Below are 27,301 nucleotides of genomic sequence, written 5' to 3'. Positions count from 1 at the left end.
AAAAAATACGAGAAGCAACTAGATATAAAAATATGTAGGTATATGTTAGTTTGAATCAAACAGTTTTCAATACATTTGACATAACAGCAATCTCCGGACCGAACACACTTGACATTAATTTCCCATGTCAGTGACTCGACAACTAAAATATAAAAATGTGAACGTTCTAGGTGCAAAACTGTTAGATTTTATTCAGTAACTAGGTTTTTTATTGCTACGTAGTAGTCTCAAGCAAAGTTTAAAACCAAGGCCACACTTTAACTGGTTTATGTAAAAGTAGGATGAGAAATGTCTGTTCAAAAGTTCAAGCTAATTGTTTGAAATTAAAATAGGTATTTTAACTGTCTGTGGCTTATTTCGGCGGCAATTTTTTTCTTTTTTTGTACCATTAGAAAATTAGGGTTTTTTAAAAACATTTCACGTCAATTAAATTTTGTTATTATAGCTGGAGTACCCCTTTAACTCAAGTACTTTGTTAATATTAAAGCAACATAATTTCACCTCATTTAATATTACTTTTTTCATATTTTCCAACATTTTCAGTTTATTATCCCTTCGCGGCCATGGAGCCTGAATGGTTGGGGGATGTAATAAGCAAAAGGCTAATTTATTTTTCACTACCTTCCACCTGCGACTCGGTTTGAGTACAATAAAACATTTCAGAATAAAATTCGTCCCTGAGAATATAAATTAATCTACGTTTATACGGAGCTGGGGTGTACCTAAGACTGTTATACAAAAATGGAGGAAATATAGCAAGGTTAATTCAAATATACAACTGTTTCTGCTGTAAAATATTGTGTTGATTTCTTGGACTGTTCCAGAATTCTGCTAATAGTATACTTCTACGCAGAATTGTTGATGTTACTCCATTCTCATTAGGAGCCGAGCTGACCCTAATGAACTCAGATTTAATAAGCTCTAAAAACACGAAACAGCGATATATGTTTGCTTGTTATTAGGATTATCTCGCAATATGCATTTCGCAAGTGTCTGCAATGTCTTGCAGGGTTGCCTAAACGCATTATGAATATGAAAATGAAGATTGATTGATGAAAATGATTTTAGCAACACCATCTTAGACATTTACCTTGTCACTTTGGAAGTTCTGCTATTACGATCGATTACTTTCAAGATAAAAGCATAAAAAACGAAGCTTCGCTTTGCTCCGAAAATATTTTTTAACTATGGATAGTTTTTATGAGAACACACAAATGAAGAATGCCGGTGAAAGATAATTTATTAAAATAATATAAACTACAGTCCAAATAAAAGTGACGCGGCGTGTTATTGTTGTCATCGTTTCCAACAAGGAACTATTAAATCAATACTTTCACTTCCTTCGACTTTTGGCGCTTGGCACGTCTGCCATTTTGCGCGTGTTTATTGAAATGCTGAGGATCCTTTTATGTCAAGACGATTATTAACAATATGCATAACTTATGTCCTTTCCGTGTTGAGAGTGACAGAAACAATTTTATTAAATGAAATTCTGTGATACGAGTTTTGATTCTTCCTTAATACGTCACAAGGGCTCTTCCTCGCTATAATACTGCCTACAGATGAGATCAGATTACCACTTTTCTCAAGATTATTGCGTACTCAAGTGCGTATTAGTTATCGCCCACGGTTTCTGCCAGCTTCAATATTCTTTTTGAAGAGTGTAGCCTATGATTTGCACGGCATTCAGCGAGCGTTCTTCTACAATTCGTTGTAATTGATTTAGTTATTCACCTGTGAAAGCGAAACATATGAACAGAGTTCCTCGCGCTTGTTAAATTTACGAGTAGGTAGGTGTGGATCCATTTCAGCGAAGCCCAATTTTCACGGCACCAACTTTTCACAAAGGGTAATGAAAATACGGCCGCCAAATAATCAGCCGAAAATTACCCGCAAAAATGTACCTGCAAGAACAATTGCGGTTTCAGAAAACAACATCTGCATTATAAATCTAATACTTTACCTTAATCCCTCAATGTCGGCCGGATTTGGTCCGCCATAAATAAGTAAATAACACAGGGCTTATATTGAAACAAACAGCGGACTAAAGTCTAAACCACTGTCTGAACTTTGTTCATAACTCCGTTACGGCTTAACCAATCCGTTTGAAATTTTAACTGTTAATCACTAACTTTTCGTGTTTATGTCGAAGTTTAAATTCGATATATTAATCAAAATTTGTAGGATCATCCATCATGCTAATTATTTTCTCTGTTGAATTAGTACCATTCACATAGACTGATTATATTTACTTTCTTAAACAAATATTATTTAAATTTGATTAGAACTTAGACTGTCTTCTGCAATAAAATTCCACTCAGATCTTCCAATTTTCCGAACATTTAAATCCATTTATTGAAAACGTTTCATGCAGTATTCCCTTGATATTTAAATCAAACACACACGAAACTAAAACGATAGATTTCCGTTGAATCCTTGGGGAATTGACGCACAAGCAACAAAGAATTCTTGTAGGAAACAGGATGTAGTTTTAAAAGGATTTCTATCTACCTATCACTGTTCTTATCAATACATTAATGGGGCTGGAGTGATTTTCTCTTCAGGTAACTACTATCTATAGGGCCAATACATACGTCACAGTCGTCCCTGGACTTTCCAAAGATCAAAGATCGCGCCATTCATTCGTTAACGTCACTAGTTAAATAAATACTATGTTTTGCTTCGTGGACTATATGTTGTACAGGGCTGCTTACTGTAATATATTATATAGAAGCGGTTTTACTTAAAAAGTTCTTTCATAAATGTCTGAAGTCGCAGCCACAAATTAATAAAAGTAAACACGTTATGTCACATCGAGACACGCAAACTATGTCTGCCAAGTTTAGAAAGAAAAAATAATATTTTCATGTTTGTATTGTGTTTGGATAGCTTCTTTCATTCATTATTCGTCGTAATTCCTAGAAATCCATTTTGAAACCGCATATTTTGGTACTGCAAGCCGTGAAAGGAAATCACAAGTTATTTAAATTCCATTGACGTGTTTTTACTGCATAACATATGTATAACTGCTCTTTTTTTCTTCTTTAGGTATCTTTCAAACTTATGGGATTTTTCATATTTATTTGCGTATCTCTCTGCTGGTTAATAGCCTTTTCGTTTTCTTTCAAATATCCATCTCGAGCGTTTCCCTGCCATTAAAGTACAAATAGAAAAATAAGATGAAAATGCATTTCTATAAATAGGCTGGAAGATCCAATGCTGTTGGCAGCCCTGTTCGTATATTAGTGAACACGTTACAATGTTAGTTGCTCACGCACACACATGCTTGCAAGTGTGCAGTTACTACGACAAATATTTACTAACATACACTTAAACATAACTTGTTGAACACTAAATGACGTCAATTGCTTGGATTCTCATTGATTACGCGAGTAGAACTTGTTTTGCCGGCCTGTATACCATACCATCTCGTCTCGTATTTTGTTATAGGGAGTGGTATAACGTTTAAAATATTTGGAGCTAGACGTGGGTACACTGGATACCCTGTAAAAAATATTATTTACCTAAATATCTTTTCTACTTTAAAGCCTGTCTTTGAAGCCTGTAACCATCCCTAGGAAATGGTCACACTTAAGTGTGCGGCGACCGACACAAATGATGAACTATGGACATTATTTTACCTGTTTATTGACTTCTGATGTTATTTTTTCTGCTTCTGGGCTAGGTAATGTCACGTTATACATGATTGATGAAGATAGCTCATTCGGACATCGCTTCTTTACAGTAAACTATCAAATGAATCACTCTACGATGTGTCGAAATATGACATGTATTTGCTTCAAGTCTGCCCTTTATTACCTACGCCTTCATAGAAAGGCCAAGCCAAGAATCGCGTCCGACTAACCCTTATATTGTCAGACGGACAGCAGACGCCATCGCGATAAAGCGCCACCAACAATGGCGAGACGGCCGTGACTCAGTCAACCACTAACACAATCAAATAAAGACAGGAAGACTACAGAGTCCCTTTTATTATAGACGGCCTTGATAGCGCAATGGTTAAGCCACTACCATTGCGTCGTTCGGTCGTGGGTTCGATTCCTACTCAAAACAATTTATTTATGCGATCCACAAATAGTTGTTTCGTGCCTGGTTGTACTTTGTCTCCGTTGTCTGTATGCTTGTAAAAGTCCCCGCGACACATGAACAATTGTTAGTGCGGAGTTATCTAAAAAAAAAAAATAGCCGCCGAACTATGGTACAAGAATATAAGGTAAGCTATTCTTACTCCGAGTCAAAATACAATAGGAAAAAGTCATAAATAATCTTAAATATTTGACAAAATCTGGGGGCACGGAAGTGCCCCCGCAAGTCGAGCAAAAAAAAAGCGGCACGGCCGTAACATCCTTTTCTCGAAGCAATTCGGGCTATTTTTGACCCCCCCATAATTTCGTTGTGGATAAAACAAGAAGCCTGGATTTTCAGCAACTAATCAGCCATTGTATAAACACGGTATATTTAAAATTTCAGTCAATTTGAACCAGTAGTTTAAGAATGACAACTTGTTAAAATTTTGAATTTTGTCACTCACTGATTCACTGACTCACTGACTCACCGATCATCAAAAGTCTAAGGTACTTCTAGCAGACTTAGAAGCTTAAAATTTAGAATACAAATAGGGTTTAGTGTCTTAATCATGGGAAAAATTAAATATTTTCTAATTTCGGTCCAGTTTTCTAAATACACCAACTGCAACAATAACTTTGTAATCCCATATTAATGTATAAGATTACAAGGTTACATTTGCAGTTAATGAATTATTATTACTGTACAAAACAAAATAAAAATAAATAGGTGTAAATAGGTACCTAGTATATGAGGCATAACGGGAGGGGGTATAGGGTGGGTATGGGTGTTTAGCCCACGAAACTGAACAACATTCCCATAGGAAAATATGTTGAATTATGAAAAAAAAAAACGTCTTTCCATACAAATTGGACTTATGTTCGCTCTACAAAAATAAGTGAGATGCCATCAAAAACATTCTATAAAAAACCTCAAGTCTCGCCGTAAAAAGTTGTGAGATCTATATAATTCCAAGTCGATTAATCTATTTAGTCTCTACTTAAAGGACCTTCTGTCTTAAGTTATTACGTATGTTATTATCATGCCATTTTTTTTAAAAAAACCTTTAAAACAAATAGATCGACTTGGTCATCGCAAGAAAACACAAATTCGCCATTAACATTTCAGGAGCATTAACTTCTCGTCGTGCTGTGTAGTGTGATACATACTAATAATCAAATCATGCGATGGCCAGGTCGGTCTATTTGTTTTAAAGGTATTTTTTTTTAAATTGGCATGATAATAACATACGTAATAACTTAAGACAGAAGGTCCTTTAAGTAGAGACTAAATAGATTAATCGACTTGGAATTATATAGATCTCACAACTTTTTACGGCGAGACTTGAGGTTTTTTATAGAATGTTTTTGATGGCATTACTTTTCACGAAACATAGTAGGCCTCAGTTCCTTGCTTAAAAATATTCAAGCACAAAATGCAGTTGCAGTAGCCTCATTTACGAATGAAATGACGTCACAGATTGCACTCGATGTGTCAATGACCTTTGTAAATCGAGTTGTACATTTTAAAGCACGTTGCCATTGAATTTTTAAATAGATGTTTATTTTTGGATCGCCAGTACAAATATCGATGTAGATTTTAAAAATAACCGCAGTGGGAGTACGTCAACGTATTGTGACCACTTTCTCTGTAGAACATCCAAATATGACTTAATGTTCGTCTGAGTGGCAACGCTTTTTCGACTAAAATCCTGGACTGGTTTCGGTGAATGTTTATTTAAAGTTTGTGTTACCAGTTAATGACAGGTTGAAGATTTTAAATCATGTAATTGTAATAGTTCTAAAAGAAACAAGCTCCCAAAGAATTAAAGAATTAACAAGAGAGTCGTTTTCTTTTTAACTTAGCGTGGAAAATATTGTATCACAGACAAAAGCTTCTCTGTAAAGAAAAGTCCTACTTAAAACTGTAATTATTCTGCCGTTGCTTTGTATTACTAATATTAATCTCGTTTAATTAGTTTTCTTAGCCTTCTTTTACGCTGCCCCTCCAATAAAATTAGCATTTTGCAACGTTCAGCATTGTTTCTCTTTAAAAATGGCCACCAAGCACTATTCAGTGCGATTGTTTTGTTTATGATGAAAACTTTCTATCGATTCTGTATAACAATAGCTCGAGAATACAATGCGATAATCGATTCTGCGTCAGCAGTTTTCGAAATGATGATGTGATTATTTCGTTAAACATATAACAAATTGCTCTTTTAATACAAAAACTATCCGTGTTATAATGGATTTTTACAAGATAATTAGTTAGCCTCCCAGTCAACATCTGACTATTTCGTTCTTTCTAAATATTATAAAGAATCTTCTGGGCAAGGAAGGGACCTACCCCCAAAATTGACAGGAGATAAGCCAAAGTCCACGATACCGATCAAGTGCGACCTGTAAACAATGAATTATCTCAAAAGCATCTCAAAAATGTTAAATTATTCAAAAAAATATTTGAATACGTGCCAAAGTTTGATGAACTTTGTACGACTTTTAGCATTTGCAACGTGACATACAACGCTCGTTCTAAAAGGAAGCAGACTTACGTAAGAGTCTACTCTCCAATTTGCATCACTACACCCATAAAAGTATATTTAGGAGTAAAATGCTAATCATTGGCGAAATCGAATTCGATATAGTTTGCGAAATGTCGTTAAAAAAAGTTAAATGTCATATCTATTCATGGCTGTTGACCTTTAGACATTATCATTTGCACGTATCATATTTGGATGATATAGTCCAAACTAATGAATGGACCTGTTGTTTTTAAGACCGTGGGTAAGACGTGGTGTTCGAAGATAGTACAATCTTTTTATAAGGTCAAGTTTAAGATGGCTAATCATAAAAAGTTATTTCACCTCTTTGTACTTTCGTTAAAATAAAGATTGTGTTATGGTGACACATCACTTAGTTATTCGTGTCTTCATATTTATAGTTATGTCTCTATAATTCGTTATGTGAATAAATGAGAGAACCTGCCATCTACACAAACAAAATAAATAAAAAACTGTCGCCAGAACTGGCTAGAAAATAATCTTCAACGATCTAGCGATCGAAGACGTCATAATTATGTTGCTAAGACGTGCCTGTTCACTGAAATAATATCCAGATCAATGGTTTAACCTTTAAACTTCCTATTCACCCCTTCTACAATTGAGATATGTGTGTATTTCTGTGTGAGAAAAACCTGCTAAGCTTAATCCAGTTAATCTATAAGCTGGCAAGCGACATTGTTGAAAATAAGGTTAGGAGCTAGATGTAGGACATTTCTTTTTAGGTCACGGTCTCAATGACAACCTTTATCGTATTTTTACTGTTCATTTAGCCCGAGTTCATCGTATCTGAAGCTTATTTGATCCTTTGATATCAACTCAGTGAATATTAATTTAATCCTCAAACTGATTGAATTGATTTTGATTGAGAATTAATCGGAATTTTGCCTTTTGATTATTAAAATAAGTTAGTGATGGTATAATATTATGATGACTATTGAATTGAAGATGATTATGATCAACTAGATGACCCTTCGCTCGCTCGTTATGTATTTTTTTTTTAAGTAGACCCCTTTACATCCTTTGTTTGTAACTATCTCCAAAACTTCAGGCTAAAGGTGTTCCTTATGGCTGTGGCTCAGAGGTTTATCTGTTAAAGGAATTTTATAATTTACATTATCAAATAACTATCTGGAAGGGTAGCAGGAAATGGCTGAGAATAGGTACCGGAAGAGGAGTTTTACGGAGAACTTAACCCGACAATGGGATAGTACGGATTAAAAAAAAAAGAAAAGTAATATCAAATATGGAAGATCTTTTTCATAACACCTAAAGTGTATTAAGTCTAGTACTCTACTTATTCTATCTTTTTGCTACAAAACATAATGCTACGAAGATGATTTATTCTGTAGCCCAGTCATTGTATGTACACGATTCATTCGGTAACAATAGTGAGTATTTGTCAAAGCCACTAGACAAAGGAATCCTTTGTCGCACACACTCCTTTAACACAAGTAAATTCACAAGCTGATGCGCAACCAAAAGACGTAATAATATTATATTGTGTAGCAGAAAATGTACCGCAGGTTGTTTGAAAATATACGTACAATAAAAACAGGACCAAGTGAGATTTAGACTTCCGCGCGAAGGGTTCTGTACCATGTTTTATAAAAAGCTAAAATACCATTGCGTTGGTAGGTCGTGGGTTCGATTCCCACACGAAGCAATTATTTGTGCGATTCACAAATAATTGTTCCGGGTGTGGTTGCGCTTTGTGTTCGTTGTTTGTATTCTTGTTAAAGTCCCCGCGACACTAGAGGAACTCCTAGTGCGGGACTTATCTTTATAAAAAACTCAAAACTCAAATTCATTTTTTTTTAGTTTGTTTTTTGTTATATCAGCAGCAAGTACATAAACTGTGTAACTTGTGGTATAACTATCGAGGCTCATGTCATTACAAAACGACCAACAACGAAGCCAAAGTTATATGCTCCCGGTTTTACCCTTTGGGTACGGAACCCCAAAAAATAGTAGTCAAAATATGTGCAAGTTTTCTGCACACGAATTCGCTTGGGCACGTCTTTTTATTATATGTATTCTACAATATATTTTACGCTTTAAAATGCTACACTCTAAAATGTTGAAAGTACGCGTTGCTGAACTGCTGGGTTATAACATTTATACTCTTGTTTTGCAGAAATCTAGAGGTTTATTTCATCTTTTTGGTCCTATAATAAATTAGTGTTTGTTTTGTTTGTTTGTATGTTCTAGAAAACATATTTAAGTATAAGACTTAAAAATTGTATTCAGTTTTGTAAAATTATCTAATTTTAATTACTTAATATTATGATATAAAATGAATTACTTAATGCGTTGCTAAGCAAATCTTGAGAACAGTTAATATCGCGATACTATCGCAAATTATTTTTTATTATGCCTCTTGAAATACGAGGATAGTTACTACGGAGAGAAAATAAAAAAAATGCAAAAACAATAAAGAATCGACTACTAGGGCGTACGAATATTGCCGGGGCAGCTAGTAATTAAAATAATGCAGGCTTCATATCTTGCAGTCCCTCAGACGATTTGACTGCTATATATCTTAATACTAAAACATTCATATAAGCGTCTTTACAAAGTGTTAAACAAAGGTCGATACAAACTAGTCATAGTGGTAGCTATACCTGGCCCGCTCCATTTGGCAACGGTTTGAACCCGCTGACCACTTTGCAGAGCTGAGTGCTCTCGTCTGAAAGGTCGCCCTACAAAATCGACGTTTTCCACACGTATTATGGCAACTCATGTTAGACCACTTTATTATATGTGAATTTAATATCTATTAAGTAGTAAAGCTTAAGTACCTATCATTATATATTTTGAATATAAAATGAATTTGGTAATTCTGTAACATGAAACTTTTTTGTAATCCATTAACAGATTTTCTATTTTTTTTTACCTATCTGAAGCAGATATGTATAAAATTGTATTCTTTATAATAATATTTCATATTTGTTTTACGAAAAAAATAGTATTCCATATTTGTACTGGAAACAAAATATCAAAATTAGCGAATTTGAGAACCTGAAAAACTAGTAATAATTGAGATACGTAGATTTCATTTCAAAGTTATTTACTTACGAACCGACCTAATAAAAGTGTTTAAAAAGGAAGCAATAATACCAGATTTACCACTAAAAATATACCCAAAAGCCTTATGTTAAACAGCCAACAAAACAATGACAATTTCGTTGCTTCAAACGGGGCGTTTAATATCATCACGTACAAACTGTCCCTCAAACTTACTGAACTGTTGAAGGGTCCTAAACATGTTGTTTGTTTGTTTACAGCGAGTTCTCCGTGCTCCCCGGCAAGTCGTGTCACGGGTACGACATCATATACCACCGGCTCCACGACACTGAACCCTCCAAGTACAGCTTAGAGTCAGGATGTAAACTACTCTTCATGACAGTTGGTGAGTGAGAATTAAGTTTACTTTATTTTGAAGCCGTCGTTATTCGGTTTATTGTTATTTAATTGTTTAAGATCTTAGGGCTTACTAACCCCTGGTTTCTGAGTACATTTAGCGGTAGTTTATCTATTCAATAGCGTTTAAACTCATATAAAAAAAATTGCTAAATGTACCTCAAAAACCGGGGGTAAATGGTTTAAAATTGTCAGTTTCATATTTCTATATTGTTTCACTGCATATCTGATGATGGGCAATGGATTTCCTATTCATGTTGGTGTAGTAAATTTTGGTTTGCTTCGGCGTAGGTAAGAACCGAGTTTTGTTTTGAGAAGCTTTGCAAACAAGGAACTTACCGACACGAATTACACCATACCCATACCTTATTGAGTCCCAGTACCTTTCCATTACTAAGTATTCGTCTAATTGTTGATTAGTCACATTTTCTTAGAATTTTACTTATTACCCGCTCATATTATATGATATCTTTTACGACTGTAGAATTATTTACGTCAGTAACCTTTTGCATGGAGATTTTTGTCAACATTATCATACAGACAAACATTCATAAAATCACGCTTTCTTCCCATAGGGGTAGGCAGAGACCAAAATACGCCACTTAGCACCACCCTTATCTAAACAATATCCGAGTGAAAAATCTGCAGTTAAATTGTATGAAAATATTCAACAATATTTCCATAAAATTTGAACTACAAAAGGCATATAATCGCCTTAGCGTCATAGGATTAAAGTGTTTCGCAAGCTGACCTACATATTTATTTATTTACATACGATTTTCGTTTTCGCAACAACAGTGGAATCGTACTAACATCACGGAGGATTTCACGAACATAAATCACGGAAATTAATTCCCAAATCTACACAAACTTGTTCGAGGTCGAGCCACTATTTGTTAAGACACGTCGCCTAAAGACTTTAATAGAAAACTACGCAGGAATTATAATGGAAACTTCTTTGAAAGGTCAATAAGGCATAATGTAGTATAACGTATTGTATTTATTTTTATTTCCTATTTCAAGAAAACGGTTAATTTTAGAAATAAATCATCTGTATGACAAGATTTATGTATGAGAACGAAGCAAGGGAAGGTTTTAGAGATCGTAGCAAGTGGCGTTCTTTGGTATCTGCCTACCCGTATGGAAAAAAGGCGTAATGTTTTGCTTGTATGAACAAATTCATCGCATAATAAAAAATGTGTGTGTCAAATGTTTGTTTTCAAATACAATTTCTATATTATTCATTTACTGTGGTAGGAAAATCTATCTAAGACACATATTAAGTTATGTAGTATCCATTTGCGAAAGGTTAAGTAAGCAAGCCTGTCCACTTGTATTGCTTACTCGTACATAGGTCAATTACACCAAAGTGTCAAACGAGCATACATTATTGACCACATTCTATGAGTCTTTTACTTCTGCCCACGATATCGACTGTATTGTAATGTTGTATCTCTTGTGAAGATAAATTAAATTAAATTTTGGTTTGCAAGAATATTGCAGTTTTCCATATTTTCTATCTTACTAATAAATGGCGTGTCAGCTCTGATTAATAATACAGCGTTTCACTTTCAATCAATTTTGAAAGTGCATATGAGTGACAAAAACAGAACACTGAAAAAGACTGAGTTTACACGATGTTAATTACTATGGCAATTAAAAAAGTATTTTAAGAATCCCTATAATATGTAAATTAAGCTGTCATTATAAACGCGATAGATTGTTACGATATTCGGATGTTTGCTTCATGCTATTTCAAGCAAAATATGGTTGGTAAATAAATTTTGGTTTAATTTAACATACATCTAGTTAATACATAGAATAGAATCTATGGCAATGTGGCATATGTTAGTATGTAGATACAATGATTTATACTTCTCAATAAGATAGGTATACTTCGTATTTCTTAACTCACATTGACATAGCAGAAAAAGGGCTTAAAATCATCTTATAACAAACAGAACACTTATTAAATTGCGTATATTCCACAGTTACCTATTATTTTCCTCATGTTTGTCAAGAAGCCCTTTTTTCTCCATCAAAAGTAATCGCCTTATGATCATAAGTCATGTTACCTTTTCTTTTTGGTCTCAAAGAAAGGTATTCTAAGAAATCTTGTTCATGTTTCTTGAACAGTTTTATACTTCGCTTTTTACCTCCGTAAATCCAAGAAGTGCTTTTTTAAGTCTTTTAGAATTCTCAAAGGTTCGGCTTAGTTTTAATTCTGTTTATTTAGTTCGCTATTTAGTTTATTTAAATTGTTCGTATGGTAATCTAGAAAAAGACTCAAAATTTAGCGTAGTGTTTTATTTTTCGATCCGTGATTCGGAGGGCGCGTAAAAAGTAGTTCTTGGTTAGTATCATGGAAATGATTAGTAAGTCTTGTCAATGTCATCAGGGCGTTCGAGCAACTTGGTTACTAGGTTGACCACTAACCATACGATAAATAAATCTGTTTTATTTTCTCTATTTTCCCAGTATATTGCCAAATATTATGATAATCGGTTTAACAAACCATGATAGCGTAACAGACAAAATTGCTTACCCTGGGAATATACCTTTTGTTGTTTGTCATATGGTTAGTGGTCAATCTAGTGTCAAAGTTGTTCAAGCCGCCTGAGAGACCTTTGACATGGCTTAACGACTGTTATCTTAATAGACAAGAGCCGGGACCGACTTTTTACGTGCCCTCTGAAGCACGAAGGCTTACTCTTGGTCTGTATTATTACCACAATAAAGGTAGTATTTGTCATACAAATCGTTTATCAATAGATTCATTTAAACCGGTTTGAGATCACGATGTTATTGAGAATACGCAGTTTTCTTGTCTTAAGTAAATGCAGACGTGTTGGGTCAATTTGCAAATATTATTGCACTCAGATCGTTATGTGTTTGTACTGTTCGAGTATTGGGAATGCCCCTTTGAGACCTTCATGTATTTGTCTTATTAAGCTTTACTTAGCCGTATTTGTATATGAAGTGACGTGTAAAGTGCTTAGTCATTTTATTTGCGAAATTTGACTCATTTTTAGCGGAAATATTGCTCCCTTCCTATTTTGGTTAGAGAGTAGAAATAAGGTTAATTGCAGACAAGTTTTGTATGCGTTCTATGTAAATTATCTGTTACCTATAGACCTAGAACAATATTACGCAAGAAGTTTGCTCAATTTTATATCAGGTTTAATATTCCTATCCTATATTATTCTGTAATACGCCATATGTGCAACTTTATTTATGCTCTAGGGGTGGCCTTAAGTACAGTAGGTCATTTTGAAAGTATTGACCCATTACTGTCCTTCTACCGAGTACTGGGCACTGAGCAAAGGTCTCTTTTCCCGGAATGAGAAAGGGGTAAGACCTTGAGTCCGCAGCGTCCGAAGCATTTTAATTATCATTCAAATAATTGTATTGTACGTACTTTTACTCTTAAATTGCAAGCATCAGTAAACATAAACGAAAAGACTCTTTCATTTAATATACTAAAGGATTTTTGTACCCAAACATGATTAGGATCAATATGAAAACATTTTTTTCCTGAACCCTATCTTCACATATATTTTTTACAGTAAATAAATAAACCTTTATGAAATTCGTGTAATTACCGAGTGTTGTTTCATACAGTAGTTTTGTACAAAAACGATCCATGTAGGGATTCGCTTCAGGCGAATCTAAATGAGATTTTATCTTAAAAATACAAAACATTAAAACCTATGTTTACTTGTTATACTGTAATTAGTATCCAAATAACATTAGATATTATTATTTGAATATTATTCTGTAATTTTGGTGTTATTATGTTGAAACGCGTACAATTAGTATCTGTTTTAAGTAATTACTAAGTAAGCAACACTTATACTCAGTGAATCTATAGAAGGAAAACCCGTCCAGACTTCTCTCGGTTTTAACAGTTATATTTCATTACACACATTACAAACCTTTACAACTTATTTACAATAACCTTCCTCTTGTACTACCCTATCTATTTAAAGAAACCGACTCAAAATCGGTTACGTAGTTTTAAAGATCTAAGCATACATACATACAGACATGGGAACAGACGCGCAAAAGTGACCTTGCTTTATAGTATGTAGTGATGAGATATTCAACAGTTTCAGAGGGCATGTAAAATGTCGAACACAGTTGTTATCAATTAATTAAGGCTTAGTTATAGTTTGCCAACTAAAAGGGCTTCAGGCGGATTAAACAACTGAACCTAACAACCAGTTACTTGCTAACAAACCTTTAACCATATAAATAGTTAACAGTGAATAGTTAGCAGAAAAATAATGATGTGTTGTTTTTATGTAAAACAAATCTGAGCTTAAAATTATTCTGTTGTTTCATTTTGTTTATAGTCATTTCAGAACAGCTGTTTCTTTAGGAGGGTCGATGCTCGAAGATCGAACACGAGCCGAGCTTGAGCTGAGCACTTTCCTTAGAAAAGTTCGAAACTTGTAACTCGGTCCACACTACACAAATTTGGGCTTGGCTTGGGTGTCCTTCGTGCTCGGATCGAGTTGGGCTTCCCTAGCTTCTCTACCTTCAAAAACTGTGTTGTTTTGAAATGTCTAGTAGGTATATAATCAAATAAGTAACACTTTTGGCATAAAACCAGTCAGTCTCAATTAGTCTCAAAGTAAGCATAAGGCGTGTCTTATCATTTCTTTTTATTTAAGTGGTTGTAACTTCAGTTCAAGGTCTAGTTTCCGGCCAGTGTCAAGCCCTCGCAGTATAAACCGGCCTTGCAAAGAGAGGAACTTTGACAACAACTGGCCGAAAACGTGACGTCCTAACTAACAACTGTTGCATAAATTAAAAAGATAAAACGCAAAAAAATATTTATTGTTCGAATTATGAATATTTGCGCTATACCGGATTATATTGATATTATGAATGAAGGGAAAACTGGTTCTCGAGGCTCCGTAAAAACGTGAGCAATTTATTTATTCATACATTTTAAATTATCTTGAACGTTTATCTGTTGGCAGTTAAATGTAAATAATTGAATACTTATATCAGCCAGCATTGTTTTTTTTTTCGACGGAAAAAATGGTTTACAAGTGAATTTTTTTAAATATTTTCGGGTTTTCTTTTTTCACGAAATTCTTAGAAGCAGATCAGAGATTTAAAAACGATAACACACCCTTTTCGCGGTGCCTTTACGGCATAATAGACATAATGTTAGATTATGTAACCTATTACGAATAACTAAGTATTATCTTGTTCTATGAAGGCCAAACACTAGCTCTCCTTTGATGGATACGAACAACTTTGTTTCCATAAAAATATATAAATTTTATCCATTACCGACCTCTCCTAAGCCTATTAACTCCGGGAGCAAACCTTTCTTTCATAAAAAGGAAATATTTCACATTTCGTATATTATTTCTATTGTCTATTTGTCTAGAAGTCCGAAGGGCTTTTCATTATGCAACGGTTAGCAAGCGTGTTTCAAAACATTGCGGTCGAACCGGGTATTGTATTCAAAATTGCCCTTCAATATTTAATTAAATGCTCACTCGATAGAACCGTTGTTTTTATTTCCTTTTAATTGAATATTCTATTGGAGCAAAGGTTATATAGGTTTCGTAGGTACACGTGGACTTATAATCTAGTTAACGCTGGCTGCAACTGTAATAAACGAAGTTAAGTCTTCGACGTGAATGATTTGAATTGCGCGACTAATGTGGCGTCTATTAGCCAAAGCTTTGTAAAGGTTAACGTTTTGTGTGAGTTAATGAATTTTACTTTTTTTCCAATAAAGTTATTGTAAGTAGTCATTAATAGTGAAGGCAATAGTCAATAGTTTTTCGGCAGGGACAGTTTGAAAACGACTGATTTGAGTGACTGGAGATGACTAAAAAAACTATAGTAATTTAAAACAAAACAGTGCTCTCGCTTCAAGATATATAACCATATTAAGCAGTGGGACAATAACGGGTTGATTTTATGTATTTATATTACTAACGTTTAGTGGAAAGTGAAATCTGTATTAGGTATATTAATAATTACAAAATAAAATGCCTCAACGACATCGATCGTGTTTCAGCCACTTTCAGAGCAGTGTATTTATAACCAACCGGGGTGACATCCGACCGACCGCTGTATCCTCATTATTAGGGATCCTGTGTAATGAGCTCGACAGACTAATTAATTATCTTTAGAAGCTCTCTCCAGTGGTTAATATTTCATTACTATAGTACGATGTGACGAGTTTTGCTTCAATATTTGAGGAGATACTATTAAATAGAGATTTTTGGGGTCTAATTAATGTTTAATATTTCATTAAAGTCGCTTCATAGATTTATCATTGAAGTTAGCAAAATAAATAATTTTATCTGTGTGGGCCATAGTAAAGTTGATAATAGTTTTGAAAATCTGTTAAAAAACGATCATTCAAACATAGTAGAAGAACCTTCTTTTTATAGGTGGGAAAAAAGAGAACACACTATTATGCTATGGAAACCAAACCATGTAAAGTTTCAATCCAGAAAAGCTACGACTATACTAAAAAAAACCTCAAACAACGATAATCTAATCAACTAACACTTATTCGACTATAAGACCGTAATTCCTAATTAGTCCTAATAAAGTGTACACTACAATTTAACTACGATTTTACAAAGTTCCCTTTCGCGATTCGTACATCGTCCCGGGCCTCAAGGTTGGCTACTCGATGCAGACTGCAACTGCGCACTACGACTGCTACTGATAAAGCCACAGCCACGCTGATATAATGCATATTAAACAGATTAACTTGAACTTTGTGTTTCTAGGAATATTGCTCTGCAGTGTACCGGCTTTCCTTAACGTTTAATAAGAAATCTATTTGTTTGCTTGGTTGAACGCGCTAATCTCAGGACCTACTGGTGCGAATTGAAAAAATATTTTACTGTTGGATAGCCTATTTATTGAGGAAGGCTGTAGGCTATATAATATTACGCTTGGACTATAAGGAGTCCGCTCCTTATAGTCTAAACGTAGCAACGAAAAATGTTTCAAAAACGGGGAAAATTATAACCCATTCACTCTTATGTGACGCAAGCGAAATTGCGCGCGTCAGCTAGTCGGATATAAAACCTCTTGTACTTGTTATAGTGTGGATTCTCCAAGCAGATTTTTTTGTTTAATTGGTTAGTTATAAAAAGTCCTTTTCTTATTATAGTGTGTGGTTTCTCTATTCAACATTTTTTTCGTTTATGTTGAGGAAAATTGTCTAGTTATATTATGTCAGGTAATAAGCAAAACATACCTAATTATATGTAATTAGAGAGTTTACTAGCTTCGCGTATTTTCTGTGGATATAAGGATCCATTTGTTGAATAAAAACTGAGCGATTCGTTATTACATACATACATTCTTACAAACTTTTGCATTTATAATATTAGTAGAATACATAGGTAGGTACATAATACCACGTCTTCTTCCCATAGGGGTAGGCAGAGGCCAGAGAATGTCACTTGGTACTACCTTTACATACTTCCTTTGCTTCATTTGCTTTAGGCATTTATAATGACAAAAATATTATAAACTGCTGTCTAGCAGTTACGTATTGAAGCGGGCGAACAAAAGCTTACGGAAAAATATAAAATTAAATAATTAGTAAACAGAAAAAACTAGTCTAGAATAGTATGAAATAAGATAATTAGGTAACCTGGTCTTAGAAAAATATCTGGGGGCACGGCAGTGCCCCCGCAAGTCGAGCAAAAAAAAGCGGCACGGCCGTACCATCTTTTCTCGAAGCAATTCAGGCCATTTTCGACCCCCTATAATTTCGTTGTGGATAAAACAAGAAGCCTGAATTTTTAGCGACTTATCAGTCATTGTATGAACAAGGTATATTGAAAATTTCAGTCAATTTGAACCAGTACTTTAAGAATGACAACTTGTTAAAGTTTTGAATTTTGTCACTCACTGATTCACTGACTCACTGACTCACCGATCATCAAAAGTCTAAGGCATTTCTAGCAGACTTAGAAGCTTCAAATTTAGAATACAAATAGAATTTAGTATCTTAATCATGGGAAAATTTCAATATTTTCTAATTTCAGTCCAGTTTTCTAAATACATTAACTGCAAGAATAACTTTGTAATCTTATACATTTATATAGGATTACAGGGTTACATTTGCAGTTAATGAATTAATTATTACTGTAGTATAATAGAAAATAATAGGTGTACATAGGTACCTACTGTATGAGGCATAACTTAAAGGTGTTTAGCCCATGAAACTGAACAACATTTCAATAGGAAAATATGTTGAATTATGAAAAAAATAACCGTCTTTCCATACAAATTGGACTTATGTTCGCTTTACAAAAAGAAGTGAGATGCCATCAAAAACATACTGTAAAAAACCTCAAGTCTCGCAGCGTAAAAAGTGGTGAGATCTATGTAATACCAAGTCGATTAATCTGTTTAGTCTCTACTGAAAGGACCTTCTGTCTTAAGTTATTACATAAGTTATTATCATGCCAATATTAAAAATATTTCACGTTTAAAACAAATAAATCGACTTGGTCATCGCATGAAAACACAAATTCGCCATTAAAATTTCAGGAGCATTAATTTCTTTAAGATACTCATCTCAATCATTATATTCGGAAGGACCCTAGTGAGGAATTCGGTTGCTGGCCCGTCGTGCTGTGCAGTGTGGTACATACTAATAATCAAATCATGCGATGGCCAGGTCGATTTATTTGTTTTAAACGTGAAATATTTTTAATATTGGCATGATAATAACTTATGTAATAACTTAAGACAGAAGGTCCTTTCAGTAGAGACTAAACAGATTAATCGACTTGGTATTACATAGATCTCACCACTTTTTACGCTGCGAGACTTGAGGTTTTTTACAGTATGTTTTTGATGGCATAAAGCATTATACTTATAACAAAAATAACTAGACAATAATGACATAAAAATTATAGTTTTGCGTTATAATATTAAAGTATTATGTCGCCGTATGTCTTTTTATCGCAAAGCAAAACTAGATGTTTTGCTTTGCGATAAAAAGACATACGGCGACACACAGAATTGCGTGACAATTACAACTTCCGCACATTACATAAGAAGGTAATATATCACGGAATCATAGTTATTTATCTATTATACTTAGACAATGACTGTTAAAAACTATTAAGAATAATCTTAGCAGTTTTACAGATAATTTATTTTAACATCCATAAGACAGGACTGCAATTAATGTTATGATATCGTATGAGCTCTCGTAAAAGGCGCTCGTTAAGTGAAAAAACGTTTTTATTGCCAGAATTGTGAAACTGTCAACTAAGTAGTTTTTGTGGTTAGTGGTTCTACCTAAATCCAAGATACTTAACTTAGCCCGCTGCCAGACTTACTGGCAATTGAAAAGAGTGGCCGTGAGTTTCTCGCTAGCTCTTCTCATAAGGCTCTACCCCCTTTCCGAGCTAGTGGTAGTTTCAGTAATAATAACGACTATAATAAGTGTCAATATTTCACTGAAATGAATAAACTATTTGATTTTGATTTTTAATATCCTGGCGTCGCTGTTTTCATCATCAGATAAATTTCAGGAACATTCTTTACGATATAAAATGTATGAAAAGTTATTCCTCTAATCGAGTTCGATGAATCGACAATAAATTTGACCTTTAATCAAAGCAATAATGTATTGCAGTCTGTGCCAAAGTATTGATTTTGACCATCCGCTGACCTATTTATAATTGTATTATCAAGGGCTACTACCGGCAAATTACATCGATACATAATACCTCTTATAAACTAGTCAATGTTAAGTAAATTAGCGGTAGAACCTTGTTAATAAAGGTATTTATTGAACCTGTCTAGTCACTGCAAGACCGTCGTGTCGCTATGAATAGCGCAGTGTATTGATTACGTGAAATCAAAACATTGCGTCATTCCTGTGGACACACTTCAAACTTGTACCTATCTTATCGTCAATGTATTCAAAATTTTGCAAATTTCACTGCTTACTCAATTCAGAGTGTTTATAGAGGGAAAACATGAAACGTAACATAACGTGTTGTTGAAAAATTCATGTTTTCTGTTCACTGGCCATCTGTTGACGAAAAGTCGAACTGTTTTTGCTAACTATAGAATTCTTTAGGTAGTTACACTGTCCTAGTTTCCCGATAATGAAAACTTGTTATGTACCTACCTAAGTGACATTATTAATGAGGTCTTTTGCGTGAAATATAGGTTACTACAACTTGATTACGCATTTCACTCCTTCATTTTGTTCTATTTAGCCTTTGTAGTATCGTCACTGGGTTACAATAATGTTGTCTTAGGATTGTCATAAGGTCCAAATATTTGGAATGCTAAAATACTACATAGGCAAGCCTTCGCTACATTTCAAAGGGTTTGTCCTTCATGCAAATTTTCGCACGGATGGTTACGACTACGTGCATCAAAACGACGAAGGCCATATAAAACCCTTGAGATATTAACAATGTTTGTTTACGTATAATTTCAAATATCTCTATTATGCTTTTATTATGCTTCCCTTTATTACATAGAATTGTGTGACTGTAATAGAAAGGTTAGCCCCGTTTTTACCCCTCCTAGATAAGTATTGGTTAACTTACCAGTGGCTCAATTCTCTACCACTATCGACTATCGACAACCGGCCAGCTATCAAGAAATTTTGTATGAAAATCTAATCAGCGCGTATAACGGGCGTCGTAGGAACTAATTTGGCAGTAGATTTTAATGTCAAACTTTCGATACTCGACAGTGCCGACTGAGAATCGCGCTACAGATGAATTTTGACTGTGGTTGTCATTACGTGTCACTTTATCTATCGGTTAAAGTATCTGTAAGCCGTGAAATGAGATCATTTGAATATAAATTTAATTAACTCAATGATAAGTAGGTAACATTTTTTTCTTTGTCGTCTCCTTACATAAATTTGTTTTAATCTCAGATCGTCACAGTTTATAATTAAATAAATATAATATGAAATGAATTTATTAATATGTTTCTAGTGTAATTTTCTCAAGGTCCTAAATATTGATTGTGTAACCACGTTTCATCAGAAGTAACTTAGGTAGAATACATTTACTTCTTACAATATAGATTTACCATAACCAGAATGATCTCGAAATTGTATTTTTTGGCCTTAGTTTTTTTGAGCTATTTTACATATATACATAATATCACGCCTTATTTCTATAGGGGTAGGCGGGGACAAAGAATGCTACTAAGTACGATCCTTACGAACTTTCCTTGTCTCATTCACATCTATATATACATCTTGTCATACAGGACCGCCAGTTATCTTTTTATTGGTTAAAATTATATTTAAATTTTTTTACAGATCTGTGTCTAACGAAACGAGGTCCACAGCCTGGATATATGTTCCTTTTCGACATGCGAGGGGTCAAATTCGGACATCTTACACGAGTAAGCTTATCGTAAGTATTTTTATTATAATATGTACGCAAAGAAGTTTTAGGGGGGTCGAAAATGGCCTAGACTATTTCGAGAAAATGTTTACGGCCGCTTTTTTTCCTTGACTTAGCAACTGCTGTACCCCCAGATAATAATACGAGATTTGCATATAAATCAGTAATGTGTAATTGATCGTAGATTATGTGTCTTCAATATTACATAAGTAATTGCAGAATTGACGTCAATTGTATGATTAATAGTAATAAATTGATTGCTCTTACGTTATAGATCTGTTCTAGAAATATTATAATCCAGTCATTTTAGGTTTTTTAAACCCTTAATCTGCGGAAAAATTCCCGATTGGCTGAATTTTGGTAATTGGAAAATTATGCTGACTGGGATTTTTTCCGCAGCTAAAACCATAAATGACTGTACAACTATTTATATTTCCTTAGCTTTCAAAAGGATAGACAAAGGTAAAAATAAGTGCAAGTCCCATTTTTTGCAATGTTTTGTCATCATGCTCGAAGTGTTGTGCTTAGTTTATGTAACGATAATGAGATAATTTAGGACATCGAAATTTAAATAGAATAAAACCATTGAGGTGGTCACTCGAAGGAAGTCTTCCCGTGCAACATATAGTGCAAGGTTTCACTTTCAAGGGTAATTTTACGTATTGATATTGGTCCATATTTGTGTCATTTCGGGGCATATTTTTGAGTCAGTCAAGTCTCCGTCGGTAGTCAATGCCGTCGATAGGATTTAAATAAGTAATTATTTGATCACCGTTGATTCTTTATCGAACTCGTTCTTTGAAAAAGCACTTTAAGACTTTTGTTAAATATCAATCTGTGAGCAATTTCTCAACATAAAAAAAACATTACGAGGCAATTTTAAGGCTTTATTTTTATCTATTGGTACGTTTACAAACAAACCGTATCAGGCATATGTTGTGCACGTGCTCAGTATAATGCTTGAGCTCTAATCTGAATCGCCGGAAAGCCTACAAATGCTTCCGTAGAGTGGCCACCTATAATCGCTCTATTTATATCATTATTTAATTCATAGAGTTACATTCTATACCGTGTGCGCGTTAGCATGGCAGAAGAACAAGAGAAATTGCGGTGATGGGGAATCTGGGATTGGTGGGAACGGGTCTGTGGGACATTGCAGCTGTGGGGAAGGAGTTTCTGAAGGCTGCAGTGGCAGGGATACATGCCCGATTGCATCCCTGACCAGCCTAAAATTATTGCTAATGTCAGTTAAAGTAGTGATTGCTGAGTGGTATAAATTGGCAGCTCCCACGACTTTTCGAAGTCATGTGTGCATTGGAAATAATTTCTCTAACTGTAAAGGAACGTTGAAACCCTGCATGCCTAAAGATTTTTTGAATACATTTCTTGTGGGCAAACAAAGTTTCCGACCTGCACTTATCTAGCGTCGTGGACTCAAGGCTTACTCCCTCCGTGGTTTGGGAGTAGACCCTTACCTGGCAGTGGCAAAGTAATGAGTTAAAAGTGTTAAAACCAAAATGTCAGTAAAATATTGGAAGGGCACTGGGCAGATTTCTGCTTTCTACTGCCATGCTATCGCGCTCAGAAAATAGTACCTATTCTCCATATTGATGGTTTTCTGTTGACAATTGCATGTTGCGAACATGACTTACGTCCGTGGTACGTCATTATAGCCAAGGTTACGGTTGTGGACATTTAATGAGCTTGTTCCATGGTCTTAAGTATAAGATACAAATTGTTCAATAGCCCAAGTGTTTTTACGAGATTTCGCTTTACAATTTTAACATTAAATTGTATGGGAGTAGCGTCACTGTTGAGCATTTACGTATGTAAACTTCAATAGAGAATTGAATTTCCCTTAATGTAAATAAAAACATATTTTTTAAATACATACGTAAGGGTAAGTTTAAGACGGAAATTTATTTAAATACTCAGTCTTGGGCTATATTAGAAGAAACTGTCTAGCAATGATCAATATGTCAACAGCAAATCACCTTCAAAGGATTTATTCACATAGACCAGCATGAAGAGCATAAAAGAAGACATAAGATTTTATATTAATCATCTAGCAACACTTTCACTTACGGAAAAAGTCATGAGCCATCCTAATGGGGCAAGTTTAATAAAGTTAAAGCATACATTTTTTAATCTGTTTCGAGTATCAAAGTAGTCTTCGCCTGGAGTAAATATGCATAGATATAAATCTCAAATCAGTATCAACCTAAGTCTTTTCTATCACTCTCTTCGCTGGTCTATGTAAATGAATTCTACTGCAATTCTGCTAGAGCTCTACCTTATCATAATTGTACTATGTTCCAGGGCACTGCGTAAATTCTTCCAATACGTACAAGAGGCGATGCCGGTGCGCATGCGAGCGATCCACGTGTTGAACACAGAGCCAGTGCTGGACAAACTCATGTTACTCATCAGACCGTTCATGGATAAGAAGTTCTTTGATATGGTGAGTATCATTTATCTCCTCTTCCTCTGGCACTTTTATCTGTCGTCAATGTGGTCGCGGTTGCCACTCCCGCATAGGCCTTTTCAGGCACGAACAAAAGTGCACTAATTCTACCTGACGCCACTTTAATCATTTAATTTTGCTATAGATGTATTCAGGCCAATGATGATGATGATGATGATGGTGATGGGTGTCTAAAATTCGTAAGTTCAAGACGGAAATATCGTTATATACGTTATATAGGTTCTGTAAAAAAAGGCGCCTGGTGGGACTCAAAGATTGTTAGACAGGTTTTTTTTGCGGTATCGCAAATACATAAAGTGATACATAGAGCAAGTTTTAATGTACTTTATTAAGGTTTGTTTTAAATTGACTAAGATATGATGATTATAAAAGTTTTCTGAAAAATTATGTCGCGGCTGAACTTCAGTCTCCTAAACCATGTTTCCTAGGTTATTTTATGGGTAAACGAATACAAAATTGATCAAAGAAAACTATAGCTTTAAAAAAGATCGTGTTAAAGCAATAAATATTCATCATCTTTTCACGATGTATTTTATAACCGTCTATCTAAAGTCAATGGTCCGAGGATACATTTAAAAATGTTTACATAAGCGTAGTGACATAAGTTACGAGTTGCGAACAAAGTTGCACGGTGGCACTTTCACATGTTGCTAAATTAGACATAGTTATATGTGACAATATGTACAGTCACCAGCATATACTGCCTTACGACCAGTTTATTTATGCGTCATATCTAAAGTAACTACAAAAGCCATTGACTTTTACTTCTGAATCTTTTCTTCATAAAACTATCAGTAAAATTGTGTTGAAACTGGCCGATAGTGTTCTAACATCTCATGTTCTTTGTTTCATAGTAAATGGGACATTCCTTTGAGCAACCGACTTTATTTAGACTCTTCGAAGCATGAAGCCACTCAGCTTATATACCTATCTATGCATTAACCACGTAAAAGTAAATTAGGTACTTCGCTGATCGTTAACCACTACTTAAGGCTAATGTTATTCTAGGATCCTTCGAGTAAGCATTACAATCGCTGTATTGTTAAATCTTTCAATATATTTTAATGTGAATGAGGCAAGGGAAGTTTGTAAGGATCGTACCAAGTGGCATACTTCGGTCTCTACCTACCCCTCAAAACAAGAACAAAGTCGTGATTGTATGTATGTATGTGATTGATAAATACTCGTAAATAAAAAATGTGTTCGAGTATACATACTTACACAAGTATATGCTGGCGACTATGCCTGACAAGTTTTTAACACATACAACCTATGTATACATAAACAGCGTTATGTCATAACACATAATATTTGAGTGTGTGAGGTAAACAACGTAATATAATGTTTGCTTTCCCATTACGAGTGTTTGTTTCGCACTAACTATGAATCACTCATTAGTAGTTACGTTGATTAGGTCATGGCATAGTTTTGATTTTTAATACAATTTTGGTAATTAGTAACTAGCAGAAATCTTTCTGAAGAAATATATTGTGTTATAAAATTATTTTAACTGTGCCTTGTTGATGGCGTAATTATCAATTACTAGCTGACCCGCGCAACTTCGCTTGCGTCACATAAGATAGAATGGGTCAAAATTTCCCCCGTTTTTGTAACATTTTTTATTGCTACTCTGCTCCTATTGGTCGTAGCGTGATGATATATAGCCTAGGCTATAGCCTTCCTCGATAAATGGACTTTCTAACACTGAAATAATTTTTCAAATCGGACCAGTAGTTCCTGAGATTAGCGCGTTCAAACAAACAAATTTTTCAGCTTTATAATATTAGTATAGATTAGTATAGATTATGTCTATTGCGTCCATCTTATGTGAGGTCAAAAATCTAGTGTAAAAAAAGTAAAGCGGCTGAGTAGTTGATATTTCTATTTTTTTTTAACAGAAACTGCGTATAAAAACCTGCTTTATCGCAATCAACGCACACAATAACCGTTTTAAACAAAGCTGAACGAAATTGAATCGAATTTCTTTCCTTTATGTTACGATAACAATGCTTTTTAAACTGAAATATTAATTACTTTTGAAATTTAATAAATTTTCAGTTATAAAAAATGTTGTGACTGCCACTCTGGCGCGGTCGGTAGTGTATACGACTGTTGGTTACAGTCTTGGGTTCAATTCCCGGTTAGTGCGAAGTGCTGCTGGTATTTTCTAATTTATATAAGACTCTTTTCATTAATAATCTGGATCTCATTAGTAGTCCAGTAGCCTTATTAATTTCACATAATACTAGCTGACCCGGCAAACGTTGTGTTGCCATGTAAATTTTAAAAAAAAATGTGTCCATGGGGTATAAAAAATAGATGTTGGCCGATTCTCAGCCCTGGGTACTCAATATGCTCCCAAAATTTCATGATAATCGGTCAAGCCGTTTCGGAGGAGTATGGTAACGAAAACTGTGACGCGAGAATTTTATATATTAGATGTATCCAATTTTATGTGAAATTAATAATTAACGACAGTATTGCTTGCTTAATCCATATGTACTTAATCATTTATGTCCTATATTCTTTACCATTTGCAAAAGATATGTTATTTCGAAAAAAATAAACTATCTATGCCAATCTTAATAAAAAGTTTAGTATTATTCATTAAGAAAAAATTGACAAATCTAGTTTTGATTTTTATCAAATATAATCGTGATTTTGAATTCAGGATGTTCAATAAAAATTAGTGCATAAATTATTTAAATTGAAAATTACATAGATACTCGTAAATACATTTCCATACTGAACCATGGACTTGTTTTGATTATAAGAATACTGATTCAATTAGTAGGTCGTTATCGTATGTTACCTACATTGTAATAATTAAAACGAGTTTTGCTTACAAAATTACATACATACATACAGAACATCACGCCTGTTATACTCCAAGGTGTTGATAGAGGTGTATGAAACACACCCGCTTTATATTGTTCCTTAGATCCATGTAATAGGGGGCGAGCCCGTTGCCCTATGCTGGATACGTTACCAAAATCCGGACTACTATTAAGAATAGTCTCAAGGAAAATTAGAAAAATACCAATAGCACTTTTTCCAACGTTTTGCTGTAATGTAGCTTATTAGTAGGTCGCTCCGGTTTCGCCCGAATTATAAAGTCATTTTACGAAAAACTACTATTTTTACACATAAACCTACCCCTTGCATCGCTCTATCTATAAAAAACCGCATCTAAATCTGTTTAATATTAAATCTGCGTAGTTTTATAGATACACATAACACATGACAAACAGCGGAAAGCAACTAAGTTTTATACTATGTAGTAATAAGGAAAATAATTATTGTTTATGCAAAAAAAAAACTAAATAATCACTTTACTTA

At 34.3% G+C, this 27,301-nt stretch overlaps 1 protein-coding gene across 2 annotated transcripts in view; it reads left to right on the top strand.

Annotated features, from left to right (window-relative positions):
- LOC142981597 (alpha-tocopherol transfer protein-like) overlaps nucleotides 1-27,301 on the top strand; it is a 42,197-nt gene that overhangs the window by 8,510 nt on the left and 6,386 nt on the right. Inside the window, exons 2-5 of one of the 2 annotated variants that reach the window (XM_076127609.1) lie at nucleotides 9,934-10,058; nucleotides 21,390-21,486; nucleotides 21,919-21,939; nucleotides 23,797-23,938. In XM_076127609.1, coding sequence (XP_075983724.1) covers nucleotides 9,934-10,058; nucleotides 21,390-21,486; nucleotides 21,919-21,939; nucleotides 23,797-23,938 — 385 coding nt within the window. The remainder of the gene's footprint in view (nucleotides 1-9,933; nucleotides 10,059-21,389; nucleotides 21,487-21,918; nucleotides 21,940-23,796; nucleotides 23,939-27,301) is intronic. The other variant, XM_076127610.1, reaches the window with a different exon arrangement.

This window comes from Anticarsia gemmatalis, chromosome 20 (genome assembly GCF_050436995.1).
Source record: "Anticarsia gemmatalis isolate Benzon Research Colony breed Stoneville strain chromosome 20, ilAntGemm2 primary, whole genome shotgun sequence".
Lineage (NCBI taxonomy): Eukaryota > Metazoa > Arthropoda > Insecta > Lepidoptera > Erebidae > Anticarsia > Anticarsia gemmatalis.
This window is presented reverse-complemented; position numbering and strand designations above follow the sequence as displayed.